This window comes from Amblyomma americanum, chromosome 1 (assembly GCF_052857255.1).
Source record: "Amblyomma americanum isolate KBUSLIRL-KWMA chromosome 1, ASM5285725v1, whole genome shotgun sequence".
NCBI classification, from domain to species: domain Eukaryota; kingdom Metazoa; phylum Arthropoda; class Arachnida; order Ixodida; family Ixodidae; genus Amblyomma; species Amblyomma americanum.
In genome coordinates this window covers 555279172-555294742 of record NC_135497.1, presented here as the reverse complement: position 1 = coordinate 555294742, position 15571 = coordinate 555279172, and the positions used below count along the sequence as shown (strand labels likewise).

Sequence of the window (15571 nt, the reverse complement as noted above, 5' to 3'; positions counted from 1 at the left end):
CAGAAGTGGTAGGCGCTTAGATGATTGCCTGTTCGTGCTTACCCAGTGCATAGAAATAGCTAAGGCGGAAAACAGACCTCTCCATTTAGCCTTCTTGGACATAAGCGGTGCATACGACAACGTGAACAGGGAACTCCTGTGGAACATATTAAAAGGTGAAGGTGTCAGTCATGAGGTAATTAATTTGCTACACGAAATATATCGAGAAAATGAAGTTGAAATAACATGGGAAGGAATTAAGAGTACAACAACTGTCCAGATACACAAAGGATTAAGGCAAGGTTGTCCTCTATCACCGCTGCTGTTCATGCTTTATATGATAAGTATGGAAAAAAGGCTACAAGGAAGCAATCTAGGTTATCATCTGTCATACACATTAGGCGGAAACGTTGTTGAGCAACGACTACCGGGTTTAATGTATGCGGACGATATTGTACTGTTTGCAGATAGCCAGGAAGATTTGCAAACTTTGGTGAATTGCTGTGGAGACGAAGGAGACAGTCTAGGTTTCAGTTTTAGCGCAACTAAGTCAGGTGTGATGGTTTTCAACAGCACAACTGATCAGGAGCTTACAATACAAGGCCATGAAATACCCCGAGTGGCCGAATACAAATATCTCGGGGTATGGGTAAACAACGGGCATATGTACACGGAAAAACACGAACAGTCTCTCATAGCAAAAGGGCGAAGAGATGCCGGGATAATGAAACATAGGGCATTGTGGGGGTACAACCGGTATGAAGTCCTCAGAGGTATTTGGAAAGAAATAATGGTGCCGGGGCTTACTTTCGGGAATGCGGTTCTATGCTTAAGGGCTGAAGTTCAGTCGCGATTAGAAGTAAATCAGAGAATTGTTGGAAGATTAGCACTAGGTGCCCACGGGAAAACTACAAACGAGGCAGTACAGGGGGATATGGGCTGGGAAACGTTCGAAGCACGAGAAGCTCCGAGTAAAGTACTATAAGAAGAACGCCTGAGGAATTTGAATGATAACCGGTGGGCAGCTAAGGTATTTAAATACCTGTACAGAAAGAGCGTTGACACACAGTGGCGGAAACGAACTAGAAAGCTGGCCAGTAAGTTTGCCAGAGACGAGGAGGGAGAAAGAAAGAGCATTAAACGACAGGTTAAAAAAGTCGAAGGTAAAAATTGGATAGATTCAATGGAAAAGAAGCATAGTGTAGAACTATATCGATGCTGGAAAAGGCAGATCAGGAAGGAAACGTTTTGTGATAACTCAAGAGGCAGTGTCCTCCTCTTTGAAGATAGGTCAGGGTGTCTTAGAACGCGCAGCTACAGAAAAAAATGTAACGAAGAAGACGACACATGTGCTGTGTGTGGTAAATCTGTAGAAACAATAGAACACCTCATCCTAAAATGCGATGGTATCCATCCCGATGTCGATGCAGGCACAGTCACTCTTCCTGATGCCTTAGGGTTTAGAGATAACAATAGTCATGCAAATAAATTTGCGGTGGAAATTAGCAAACAGCGATTGGAGGATTGGTGGTAAAAAAGCAGAGAGGTGAAATAAGTTTTAAAGTGTAGGAAGACGTTTTTTTAAAGGAAATGGCGAATTGTATTAACAACTTACAGTGGAGTAAACAAAAATAAAGGAAAAACACTGAGCATAGTGGCAACAACTACTGCCCCGTTTCAAAGGGGATGCTCCTACCTTCCATCCATCCATCCAGTGACTCTAGCTGGCATCGACTCTTGTTGACTTGTTCTTACTGGCGTCTTTTTTTGCGTTTGCGATTAGGTTGCAATTTTGTCCTAGCAGTTGTGACCTGTGGTTCGCGTGCTGGTTGACCGGCGAGTTGGAGTGCGTGATTTCGAATGACCAGTACGATCAACGCACATGTTTGACACATGAAATGATTTTAATAGTGTGTTTGGCGCTCTTCATAGCGTTTGTAAACCTAATATTCGATGGTAACGCGGGGGATGACATTTCCTTTCTACTTTCGGCAAAAAAACTCGCGTTACATTCGAGTAAATACGGTAGATTGAGGTAATCTGTGGCAGGCCACATTATCAATGAAAACCCTGTCAGTGTTACACTACCTCCGAGAAACGTTCTGTGCTATGCGATCATCATCATCATCATCAGCCTTACTACACCCACTGCAGGGCAAAGGCCTCTCCCATGTCTCTCCAATTAACCCTACCTTTTGCCAGCTGCATCCACCCTTTGCCTGCAAACTTCTTAATCTCATCCGCCCACCTAACCTTCTGCCGCCCCCTGCTACGCTTACTTTCTCTTGGAACCCACTCCGTTACCCTTAAGGACCAGCGGTTATCTTGCCTTCGCATTACATGCCCTGCTCAAGCCCATTTCTTTCTCTTGATTTCGACTAGGATGTCATTAACCAGTGTTTGTTCCCTTACCCACTCTGCCCGCTTCCGATCTCTTAACGTTACACCTATCATTTTTCTTTCCATGGCTCACTGCGTTGTCCTTAACTTAAGCTGAACTCTTTTCTTTAGCCTCCACGTTTCTGCCCGGTAGGTGAGTACCGGTAAGATTATGCTGTTGTTGCTATGCGATACTGGCACTCAACTTGTCACTTCCTTGCCTAATGTCGATGAAAGGTACCCCTTTCTCTATTTAGTTCCACCTTGGAATCCTGACAATGTAGGAATGGGCTGCTAACTACTTATGCATCAGAGAAAATGTTCTAGACTCACTGATCGCCTATGCAGTGCCACAGTATGGCATTGGTTCTGTGGAAACTGCTAATAGCTAAGTACTTATCACATTGTCTAGTTCCAAGATGTATGGGTGAATAGTCTTGTGGATGCATGATGAGCAGCCGCTGGAGAATCTAGACTAGCACATTCATTGAGCATCATCTTTTATTAGTAATTACTGTAGTATGGCGGAAAATCTTCAAGCGCCGACCAATCGTTAAAAAAGATGACTCTTCAGCCCCGGCTTACGGGGGCCTTGTTCACAATGAAAGAAAAAGACAGGAGTGAAGGTAGGTTATATAGGTTTCATGGTATGACGCAAGCAGCGGGAGTATATCGGGGGTAGATAATCCTGCATTAAATTGGCATGCAAAAGTAGATCCATTAAGGACATTGTTCTTTTTTGTTAACAGTAAAAAGTTTGCGGGACTCATTGGTATGTTTATGCCTGGCAGATGGGAAAATACACTGAATACAGAAAATATCGAATTTAAATTTAGTTTTTCCACCTCTTGATCCAAATTTGTGATGTTTACAATAAAAAAAGATCCCATGGTCACCATCTTCAAGTTGCAATGTAACATAGCAAGTGGAATCTGTGCTAAAAAATTGGTTAGTACTGCTTTCAGCTGTGTAATTAGTGAGCAGCAGTGGTACCTGTATTTTATTTTTTGTGGCTATTTTTAGCTTACAAAGGCAGTTTTCAGTGGGATGAATTTTTTAGGGATTAGCATCATCATCATCATCATCATTTATTAACCCCTAAGGGTCCCGTCAGGGACATTACATAAGGGGGGGGTGGTACAGGGGTGTTCAGCCGTCATACATGAATATAAATAGAATGAATATAAATATAGAAGGAATATAAAAATACACAAAAATATAGAAAATATAGAATAGAAAAAAAAGTAGAACAAGACGAAAAAAGACAGAAGTAACAAATTCAAATAATCACGTCATGACAGAGTGTAGCAGAAATATAAACAAAAACAAATTGCAACTTTGGAAGTAGCACAGGATGGTCAGTTAGCAGGGCTTGGAAGCTGGCATAGGGTGCAGGAAAAAATTATTTGTCGTTGAGATGGTCGATTAGGAGCTGTCTGAATCTGGAAGGATTAGTCTCAATGATAATGTGTTCGGGGAGGTTATTCCAGCTTTCTATAGCACTGGGAAGGAAAGATTTATTGAAATAATTGGTGGAGCCGTGCAAACGCTGTATGCTTAAGGAGTTAAATAAACGACGAGATGATCGTACCGGAGCTCGTAGAAGGTTTTCTCGAAGTGCTGGAAAGTTAAAGTACAGTTTGTGAAAAAAAAACAAAGAATTGAAGTTTTCCTGCGAAAGGCTAATGACTTGATGCCGAGGGATGATTTCAACGCTGTGATGCTGAGCTGAGATTTATACTGGGAGGTGATGAAGCGTGCTGCCCGATTCTGGATGGCTTCGAGTGAATCTATCAAGTAGGCTTGGTGAGGATTCCATATTGTTGAGGCGTATTCTAGTTTAGTTCGAATGTACGTTTCATATGCTAGTTGTCTGGTGGCTGCTGTGGACATGGAAAGTGATCGCCTGATGAATCCGAGTGATCTGGAGGCACTAGCACATAGTTTCGTGATGTCATTAGCCCAGGTTAGGTTGGTTGTTATCTCGATGCCGAGGTACCGGTATGAATTAGTTTGAGACAGCGCAATGGAGTTCAGGGAGTACGAAAAATGAAGAATCGAACGTTTACGTGAGATGTGCATGAACTTACATTTAGAAACGTTGAGCTGCATTAGCCAGTCGGAACACCACTTCTGAATTCGGCTTAGGTCATCCTGTAATAATTCCTGATCACTGCTATTGTTGATGCGGCGATAAATGACGCAGTCATCCGCAAAGAGACGGACAGATGATAAAATACGGATGGCAAATCGTTGATGAAGATTAAAAAGAGTAATGGAGCAAGAACCAATCCTTGGGGAACCCCGGAGATTACTCTAGTAGTTTGAGATGCATGACTTGCGATGACGGTGAATTGCAAGCGGTTGGTTAAGAAACAGTGGATCCAGGATTAACAGGTTAACAGTATATTTCTCTAGGTAAAGTGATGCCATTACAGGAAACTGGAATTGCATTCTTTCACAGGCTTAGTAGAGCAGATACGTATAATATAGATGATATGTGACTCTAGTTGAATATTCTTGTTCTAACTAAAATGTATGATACGCAAGTTTTAACATAAAAGTACATGTTTGCGAGCAGCAAACTTTATTTACTGGTTTCTGCTCATTGTTTATCAGCATTTGCTGAAATTTATTGTCATATTTACAAAGATGTGCCAATAATTGGGAAACTAAAAATAGCTGGTCAAATGTGTTTTATTCGGTTTACTTAACGAAAAAGTGTAGTCCACATTCGAATGGAATAATGCTTTCAAGTTTTTGAGGTAGACTTAATTTTTCGTAATTTTGAATAGAGCATGCTGTAGTTTTTTTCCTTTTCTTTTGCTTTCTCAGAAAACAGTCCATTTTGTGAGTCGCTAGCAACACTGTGCTCTTCAATTTGGTTTGTACACCTTCCACGCGTTTAGATTTGCACAAATTTCTTGCCTACTTTTGTGGTTAATGCAAATACACTTAATGTGTTTTTGCTGCTGTCTTCTCCATGTTATTAGAAGGTTTGACCACATAGCTCAGTATTCATGTTTTGCACAGTTTGTAATTAACTGTCTGATTACAGCTGCTCTGGAGCGGAGGGTGCCTGATGCAGATGTGGCCCGCATCAACTCCCATATTGCAAGCTTTTTGTGTGGCACCAGGGACCGGGATGGTGGCCGGAAGGCCAGGATGAACTTGACGCGGGCACTCCATCCTGACCACTGATAGAGCTTTTGTGAAATAATGCAATAAAACATGCAACAAAACTACTTTTGAATATGATATCTCATACATCAGCTTTGCACTACCATCCAGAGTCTGACTCTGGCCATGTTAATGCAGAGAAGCTTGACATTAGTACATCTGCAGCAGATGTTGCCGTGAATACATTGGATTTTCTATAATTTGACCTGTTTATGCATGAATACTGTGTGTGCAGCCAGTATTTTGTACAGCGGAAATGAGTTGCCCGCTTGACCCAAACTGGGCTTCGTCAGGGCAGCCCAGTTTGGATGCCCTTATAAATGCCGGTCTGGGCCAAATTGGGCAGCCCACTTGTGCCCAGACTGGGCTTCATCTGCGCAACCAAGGAGGGCTGCCCACTTTGAGCCGAACTGGGCTGCCTAAGGGCATGAGCGTGGGCTGCCCACTCGGGCCCAACAAGGGCAATTCTAGGGCACTGAAAGTGGGCTGCCCACTCAGGCCCAACAAGGACCCCTCCAGGACATTGAAAGCGGGCTGCCCACTCGAGCCCAACAAGGGCCCCACCAGGCCATTTAAAGTGGGCTGCCCACTCGGGCTCAACAAGGGCCCAACCAGGCCATTGAAAGTGGGCTGCCCAACAAGCGCCTCACCAGGGCACTGAAATTGGCTGCCCACGTTGGGCCAGATCTAGTTTTTTGGGGGAAGCGAAATGGGCTGCCCAAGCTGGTTTTATTCTGGCTCCTTTAGGGTAGCCCAAGTGGGCTGCCCATTTGAGCCCCTCCTGGGCACGAGTTACAAATCTCACATGGGGCCCATATGGGCTGCCGACTTGGGGCCGACAAGGAGCCCCAATTCGGAGCCCACTTTGTGCTCCTCGGGTTGTTGGCTTTGTTATCCTGTATCCACCTGTGCTTCCTTGCTGTCGTCCTTTGTTTTACTCAGCCATTATCATTGTATCTACCTTGTATCATTACAGAGAATGTTTTTGACAAGTATATTGTTAATTGATTGTCCACAGATATTATTAATAAGAGATTTTTTCATTTAGTTTTCTGTCGTGACTCTATGTTCTAAATTATAAATTTGCAACTGATGTTGCCAACTATCATTTATACATGTCTGTATGAACATGAATCCTTAAGGGGCACAGACCCCGTCAAGCTGTCTTCTTCAATTTTTTGTCTGTGCTCGAGACCTCTGTAAAGACGTCGAACAAAGATGAATGAATGAATGAAATGTGTTCTGTGAATAGGAAAGTGGTGACGAAGTGACAGGTGCGTATCATCAAACAAGGTGAGAGACATTTGTCAGCAAAAGAACAGCACTGAAGTAAAGCGCAGTGTTTTTGTTGCTGTACGATGTGTTCTGTTGGGTTTAATGGCGCATAAGCAGCTAAGGCTATCATGCGCCAAGCTCAAGGTATAGGAAATATTTTCGCCAGAATTTACAGATAAGAAAAAAAAGCGGTGTAGAAAGTTTCAAAAGTTATTTCCTTCTACCTAGTATAGAGAGCGAAGACTAGATTGATAAATGGCTAGTATTAAAAGCTTGAAAGGAGGTCGGGTAACCTCAGCAGCCGTCCTTAAGGGGCCAAGGATCTGGAGGCTACCAACCAATAAAATAGACACCTCGGCCTTCTTCTCAGGAAAGAGAAAGTGGCCGAGGTGTGTCAACGACAAGTGGGAAATTCACAGTTTATCAAGAAAACCCGCTTCTCTTAAAAAGTTAAAAACAGAAAACACATCAACAATTGCATAATCACTTAGGAGCAGCGCAGGGTGAAATGAGATGCACTGGTTGTAAAACTGAGTAAAATACTTCTTTCTTAGTTTTTCGAGTTTTGGGCATGATAATAAAATATGGTGTATTGTGAGCTCGTCTCCACATCTTTCAGAAAGAGGCTTGTCCTGATTGGTTAGTAAGAAATTATGCGTCAGGTGTGTGTGTCCGATGCGGAGACGACATAAAATTTCTTCTGTAAAGCGTTCCTGGTGTGTACATGTCTTCCATTCGCCGAGGACAGGCTTTACGAAATGCAGCTTGTTGGTTATCTCATTATCCCAAGCTGTCTGCCATTTAGCCTTGAGATTTCTGTGTATTAATTTCATGCAGTCTTCGTGGGGCACGCTTACTTTTCCAATTTCACGCCCGCGAGCTTGTGCAGCACTTTTGTCGGCTCGTTCATTGCCGTCTATTCCAACATGGCTCGGCACCCAGCAGAATTTTATGATACGTCCTTGTGTTCTACCTTTTTCTATGTTATGTACTATGTTTCCTACTAAGGGTTCGACTGCATTTCTGGAATGTAATGCTGTTAGCAGACTAAGCGAATCTGTGTAGATTATGCTCTTTTCCAAACTGTTATTTATTATTCTCCTAACAGCTACAGAGACAGCATAACACTCCGCAGTAAAAATGGATGCACAGTTTGGTAGCCTTACTATCTTTTGCCAGTTTCCTTGCACTACCGCACTTCCGACGTAATCTGCCGTTTTTGAGCCGTCAGTGTAAACCTCTGTGTAGTTCGCATATTTTTCTTGTATTGCCCGGTATTCTTGTAATATGTTCTCGTGTGGCGTTTGTTTCTTTCGGTATTGTGTTAACGTGAAGTCACACACAGTGGGAAGGCTGTACCATGGGGGCAGTGGGTCATACCCTGAGGCGACATCAGGAAGGGTATCCAGTATTCCTAAAGTTTGCCAACAATCCTCGAAGCGGAGCAGTAGATGTTTAACTGACTGGGGTTTGTTGTTGAACAGTGTTCTGGAGGTGCAGTTTGTAACTATGGAATAACAGAGGTGTTTCGGCAAGGAACGGATTTTCAGGACATATGTGAATGTGAGCATAGTTCTTCTCTCTGTAAGGGAGGGTTCATTGATTTCGACATAGAGACTGTTTATGGGTGATGTTCTGTATGCACCAGTTGAAAGTCGTAAACCAAGGTTATGCACTGGGTCCAGTCGTTTTAGATATGATGGCCTCGCGGACCCATACACAACGCATCCATAGTCTAGAGTAGAGCGTACAACAGACCTATAGATTTGTAAAAGACATTCTATCAGATCCCCAGCGTTTTCGTGACAGTACTTTTATTATATTTAGGGATTTGGAGGCTTTCTTTTTGAAGTCTTTATATGTGGCAGGAATGTGAGTTTCTTGTCAAATGTTATGCCCAAAAATTTATGTTCTTGCTTAACTGGAAGTGTAATTGCATTTAAGTACAAGGTGGGGTCAATCTGCAAACCTCTTCTGAGTGAAAAAAGAACAGCAACTGTTTTTTGTGTTGAGAACTTAAACCCATTTCTTTCAGCCCAAATCGCAAGTTTGTTTAATGTCAGGGAATCTGTCGCTCACCGGTTGAGAGGCTGGAGGACGTGCATGCTATTTGGAGGTCATCGACATATAACAAAAACATAATTGGCTTTGGAACTATTTTAGCAATAGAATTTATTTTTACGACCAAAAGGGTAGTACTTAAAATACATCCCTGGAGTACACCGTTCTCTAGAATGAATTTTTTGGAAAGGGTGGAGCCTAAGCGTACCTGGAATGAACGGTCAGAAAGAAAACCTTTTAGGCAGTTCAGCATCCTTCCACGGATCCCTAGGTCCGCGAGGTCGCGGAGGATCCCAAACCTCCAGGTGGTATCAAAAGCCTTCTCCATATCAAAGAATACTGCAAGGCAGTGTTGACTATGTATGAATGCTTCTCTGACTGTATTTTCAAGGCGGATCAGATGGTCAGTTGTTGAACAAGATTTTTTAAATCCACACTGGTGGATATCAAGAAGTTCACGAGATCTAAGGACAAGCATCAGCCTAATATTGACAACACTATCAAACGATTTAGCGAGACAGCTAGTAAGGGCTATGGGTCTGTAACTGCTAGGGGAGGTTGGTGGTTTTCCCGGTTTCAAGAATGGTAGGACAACGGCCTTTTTCCAGGCTTGGGGTATTTTTCCTGAAATCCATATTTTGTTAAAAAATCTCAAAAGTGCTTCTACAGATGGCTGAGAAAGATGTGCCAGCATTTCATAATGAATTTGATCAGGACCAGGCGCAGTCTGCCTGCAGACAGAACTTTTCTTTTTCATGAATTGTGAATAGACTGTTGTATGCTTCGTTTGTGCACGCGCTTGTAGGAAGTCTTTCTTTCTTCATAGTTTTTTTGTATTTTATGAATTGTTGTGTATAGTGTGAAGAGCTGGAAATACTTGAACAGTGTTCACCTAGAATGTCTGCTTGTTCTTCTATACTTGTCTGTGCACCAGGGGCTGTTAGAAAGGGAATTGTGACCGGGGAGAATCCGCCCTTCAATTTAGGTACCTGCTCCCACATTTTTTTGGATGTAATGGAACTGTTTATAGATGATACGTAGCTTTGCCATGAAGTTTTCTCCGCATTGCGGCGGGTATGCTGGGCTTTTGCGCGTGCTTTTTTAAAGTTTATAAAATTCTGGGCTGCTGGATACCTGCGAAAAATACCACAGGCTTTATTCTGCTCAGAAGAGCAAGGTTCCAGGCTAGTTCCCCTAAAATTTATTCTGCTGTTTTTTAGCTATTCTGCAGTCTTGGTTATACCAAACCTTGTGGTTTCGGCGTACCACTCCTGAAGACTGAGGAATGGCTAGACGTGCTGCAGCAATTATGCAAGACGTAAACATTTCATTTCGTTCATCTACACTAAGATCTTCTGAAAAAACTGTCTCCAGTGTAGCATTTTCCTGGAATAAATCCCAGTCAGCTATGTGGTGCTTCCAATGACGTGGTTTATTTGGAATGATTGATGGTGGTGGTTACAAGTTAATTACTATAGGAAGATGATCGCTTCCGTACGGATTGTCAAGAACAGCCCAACTAAAATCAGTAAAAACGGAGGGTGAACTAAAGGACAGGTCTATGCCACACATTTTTCCTGATGCTGGGGAGCAATATGTGGGTTTACCTGTATTTAACAGGCAAACGTCGTTGTGAAAAATAAAATCTTCTAGAACACGACCTCTAGTGTCAGTCTGTTCGCTTCCCCAAAAACCATAGTGGGCATTAAAATCCCCAACTACCAGATACGGCTCTGGTAGCTGCTTTAAAAGTATTTCTAGGTCATTTAGTGTAACTGTTTGGTGTGGCCCGAGATATATAGAACATATTGAAATTGTTTTGAAATGCAGGACAGTCACTGCAACAGCTTCATAGTTAGTTTTAAGTTTGATTTCTCTGGTTGCAACACCGCCTTGAATTACAATAGCAACACCTCCAGAGAGTTTACTAGTTTGCTCTCTGTCACAACGAAAGACTGTATTTCCTTAAAAAGTTATTGTGTTTTGGACCTAGGTTTGTTTCTTGAAGACATAAAGCCACAGGGGAAAAGTGTCTAACAGATCTTTTATGTCACAGTAGTTATTTAAAAGTCCACGGCAGTTCCATTGTATTAGGAATGCCATTTTTTTTACGGAAGAAGTGGGAGCCTAGCTTTCTTTTACAAGAGGACCCGTGATTGGGGTCCTTCCTTTGTTTTGACGGTAAGTGACATGTGCTGCCCGTGCGGGTCGGGCGTGCCAGATGATATATCCATCGCCCCGGTGGAGACGCTGGAGGCCTGAGGGGATACCGCGCGTGTACGTACTTCAGGCCTCCTCCGAGAAGGAGGGGTCTGATCGTCCGCCGACTCAAGGGACGGCGAGACCGTTTGGGGCGGTGGCAGGGCAGCATTTGCTGACCCTGCCAGGGGCGCAGGTGGCCCTGCCTGAGGTTTTGCCTGGGCAGAAGCCGGAACGCGGTGTGGTGCAGCGCCCCCGCGCACCACATCGGTGAAGCTTGTTCTTGCTGTGAAACTGAATGTGTGTTTTGCATAAAAGAGTTGTCGTGCTTCCTTGAAAGTTATCTTTTGCTTTGTCTTCATTGTTATGATTTCTTTCTCATTCCTCCATGAGGGGCATGACCTTGAGTAGGAGGGATGGTCACCTTGACAGTTTGCGCAATGTAGTATTGCAGCTTCACAGCTTTCAGAGACGTGCTCTTCCGAGGCGCATTTCGCACATGTTTTCCGACAACGACAGCTCTGTGAGCCATGGCCGTATCGCTGGCAGTTAAAACACCGTTGCGGGTTTGGGATGTAGTGTCGGACATTTATCTTTAGGTAACCAACTTCGATTGACTCGGGCAGTGTGCTTGAGCTGAATGTGAGGACAAGATGTTTTGTTGCGATTTCTTTGTTTTCCTTTCGGCTTTTATGCGGTGAACATTGATGACATTTTGGTCTTTTAGACCTTCAAGCGTTTCTTCTTCTGCGAGTTGAAGGAAATCGATTTCGGAGATCACACCCTGGACAGTGTTCAAAGATCTGTGTGCAGTCACTGAGACAGTTGTATCCCCAATGGACACTATGTTGGACAGTTTAGAATATTGATCGTTCTCTTTCAGTTCTAGTAGAAGGTCGCCACTAGGCATTTTTTTAGCTTGTAACCAGTGCCCAAGCCAGAAGTTAGTGTTTTTGTGAATATGAATGGGGATATTGTTCGGGCGGTCTTATCTGTTGCTTCGCTGTGAATGACGTGAAATTTCGGGAAAGTGTCCTTGGACTTCTGAAGGTAGTGGGTTGTTGCTTCGGTCCGCACTCTTTTTTGAGGGCGATCATTTTGTGAGTGGAGGGGAGCCATGGAATACGTCTGTTGTTCGGCCGCGGTGCCAGCCACCCACCATGGAGCCCAACAAGGGGACGGGACAGGAACTTGCAAGCAAGTCCCGCCCACGCCAGCTGTACACCTCAACTATAACCAAATACGACGCAACTCAGGGTGGTTGGCCACACAAGGTTAACCCTCGCCGCCAGGAACAAAGGAAGAAGCTAGAAGTGCGTAGGAGACAGGAGAGTTGTGAGAAAGGGGTAGCAAAGTGAAATATAGAGGGGAGGATAGGAAAAGGCGACTGCCGATTTCCCCCGGTCGGGTCCGGCCGGAGGTGCCGTCTACAGGAAGCTGGGGCCAAAGTGGTGTGTTGCCTCCGCCGAGGGACCTTAAAGGTACAAACGCTCGGCATCGGCTCAACCACCAGAATCCCCTTTTCCCCGGACACGGCGATGCCACGCACGGCGAGGCGCGGGTACTCGGGTCCGTGGTGATGCACAGTTCACCATCATCCCCTTGCGGGGATGTCCCTGCGGATGCTCAGGAACCCGCGGTGTCGCCACTCACCGTCGCGACGCCTGCAAGCTGCAGGCGCCCCCCTGCGGGGAGTTGCTGTACGAGGTGTGTAGTGAAATGTGTAATGTGAAGAGGAAAGCGGCGAAAAAGTGATGTGTGCGCGGCAAAAAACAACGAATTGATAGACATGCCAAACAACAGCAAAGGAACTGCGCTGAAGTAAACCGGAGTGTTTGAGTTAGGTGTATGATGTGTGATGTAGTGAAATGTGCAGAGAGGAGCGGAAATTGGCGACACAGTGAAGTCGGCGTGTCAGCAAACAAAGTGATGGGCATGCAAGTGACATTAATAAACAAGTGGTGAAAAACAGATTTGCGTGCGTCAACAAAGAACAAAGTGATGTGGGTGTCAAATGATGATTAAGGAACAGAGCAGTGAAGCAACTGTCGTGTTTATGTTTGGTGTAGGATGTGGAATGTGGTGAAATGTATAATGTGAATAGGAAAGTGGCGATAAAGTGACGAGGGCACTTCGTTCAGTGTCTCGGCTAGCGCTATGGACAAGAAAATTCATCCGCTTGGATGAGACGTCAAAAGCTTAAGAGACATATCCCTGGATGCCCTCTCTGCTTCCATGGAAGCAGAGTGATTTCGGGACGTCCGTTTCCGGTGGGAGTTGGCCGACCGCATCTACTCGAAGCTACAGATGCACCATCTAATCAGCGATCAAGTTGTACCTGTGGTGCTAAATGCCGGATCGCTTGAAGCTGACTTGGCTGGGTGCACCATTAAAAATAATGGAATCATCAGACTCAGACCCAGCAGAAGGATCAGGAAACTGTGTCTCTCCTAGACAACCAGTGGTTACAGCTTCAGTGAAGATAATCTTCTGTAATGTTTTAAGCGCTTTCACAAGTTGCAATGGCTTAAGCCTGTCGGGATGAGGGGCGTCTCGTCAAGTGTGCTGCACATAATTGCGGAGCAGAACAACTGGCTGACTGTTCTCAACCTTTAGGAATGCGAGAACGTCGACGATTCGTGCCTTGAGCTGCTTGGCCTTCACTTTCTTTTCCGGTCTGTCAGCTCCTCATCGACACAGATCACATCTCGTGGCACTGTTGCACTGATCATGGGTGTGTGTAAGCTGACATTGGAGGAGTTCATCGCTGAGCGATGCATGGAACTAGATGGCATCGACATAAAAACGCTTATTAGAAACTGCAAGGCGCTGCAAATTCAGAGGATGGTTAGGCTCCAGAACTGTATTGAAGCAGGGTTGAGAAAAAAACATCGGAGGACGCAGCTATCAGGCATATTTCCTATTGATAGATGCTGGTAGGTCCAGTTGTTCACTCTGACAAGCCCAATATCAACCAGCACCTTGGACACTCATCTTTCATTACTATTTGCATTCCGTTTGCAAAGTCACTGTTCATACATTCTGTTGGAACGGCAAAGCTTGTTCAAGAAAAGAATTTGTCATGAATTATGCTGGGCAGCCAAGCTTGGGCAGGGAACGCCTCCCCGCTTCGTTCATCAGCGTTATGTTGAAACATATATATACGTTGTATATAGCGACGAGTGCGCGGCAGAAAACCAACGAAGTGAGAGACATGTCAAGCGACAGCAAAGGAACTGTGGTGAAATAAACCGGAGTGTTCGTGTTAGGTGCGTGATGTGTGATGTTTTGAAATTTACAATGAGAAGAGGAAAGAGGCGACTGAGTGAAGTGGCAGTGTCAGCAACGAAGCGATGGGCATGCAAGTGACATCAATGAACAAGTGACGAAAAAGTGATGTGTGTGCGTGAAGAAACAACGAAGCGATGTGTGTGTGTCAAATGACGATCAAAGAACAGAACGGTGAAGTAACTGTAGTGTTTGTGTGTGGTGTAAGATGGAGTATATGGTGAAAGGTGTAATGTGAATAGGAAAATGGCGACAAAGTGATGGGTGCTTGTCATCAAACAACAAAGTGACAGGCATGTCAAGCGACAGCGTGGAACAGCGGTGATGTAAACCGGAGTGTTTGTGTGTGGTGTGTGATATGGGATGTAGTTAAATGTGCTATGATAGGAGGAAAGTGGCGACTAAGTGAATTGGGCGTGTCATCAAACAAAGAGATGGGCATGCAAGTGACATCAATGAACAAGTGGTGAAAAAGGGGTGTGTGTGTGTGTGTGTGTGTGTGTGTGTGTGCGTGTGTGTGTGTGTGTGTGTGTGTGTGTGTGTGTGTGTGCGTGTGTGTGCGTGTGTGTGTGTGTGTGTGTGTGCGTGTGTGTGCGTGTGTGTGCGTGTGTGTGTGTGTGTGTGTGTGTGTGTGTGTGTGTGTGTGTGTGTGTGTGTGTGTGTGTGTGTGTGTGTGTGTGTGTGTGTGTGTGTGTGTGTGTGTGTGTGTGTCAACAAAGAACAAAGTGAGGTGTGTGTCAAATGATGCTTAAGAAACAGCGGTGAAGGAACTGTCGTGTTTGTGTGTGGTGTAAGATGTGGTATGTGGTGAAATGTGTAATGTGAATAGGAAAGTGGCTACAAAGTGATGAGTGCTTGTCATCAAACAAGGAAGTGCGAGGCATGTCAGACAACGTGGAACAGCGGTGAAGTAAACCGGCGTGTTTGTGTGTGGTGTATGATGTGTGATGTAGTGAAATATGGAATGAGAAGTGGAAAGTGGCGACTCATTGAAGCGGGCGTGTCAGCAAAGTGATGGGCATACAGGTGACATCAATAAAAAAGTGATGAAAAACTGATTTGTACGCGTAAAGAAACAACAAAGCGATGTGTGTGCCAAATGATGATTAAGGAACAGAGCGGTGAAGCAATGGTCGTGTTTGTGTGTGGTGTAAGATGTGGTGTGTGGTGAAATATGTAATGTGAATAGGAAAGTGGCGACAAAGTGACG

General features: G+C 44.4%; 1 protein-coding gene across 2 annotated transcripts in view; it reads left to right on the top strand.

The window, feature by feature from the left end:
- The window catches only part of LOC144116351 (uncharacterized), a 107759-nt gene extending 102156 nt beyond the window's left edge, over positions 1-5603 (top strand). For both annotated transcript variants that reach the window (XM_077651105.1, XM_077651101.1), the window contains one exon: positions 5417-5603. In XM_077651105.1, coding sequence (XP_077507231.1) covers positions 5417-5527 — 111 coding nt within the window. In that variant the 3' untranslated portion in view covers positions 5528-5603. The remainder of the gene's footprint in view (positions 1-5416) is intronic.
- The last annotated feature ends 9968 nt before the right edge of the window (positions 5604-15571 follow it).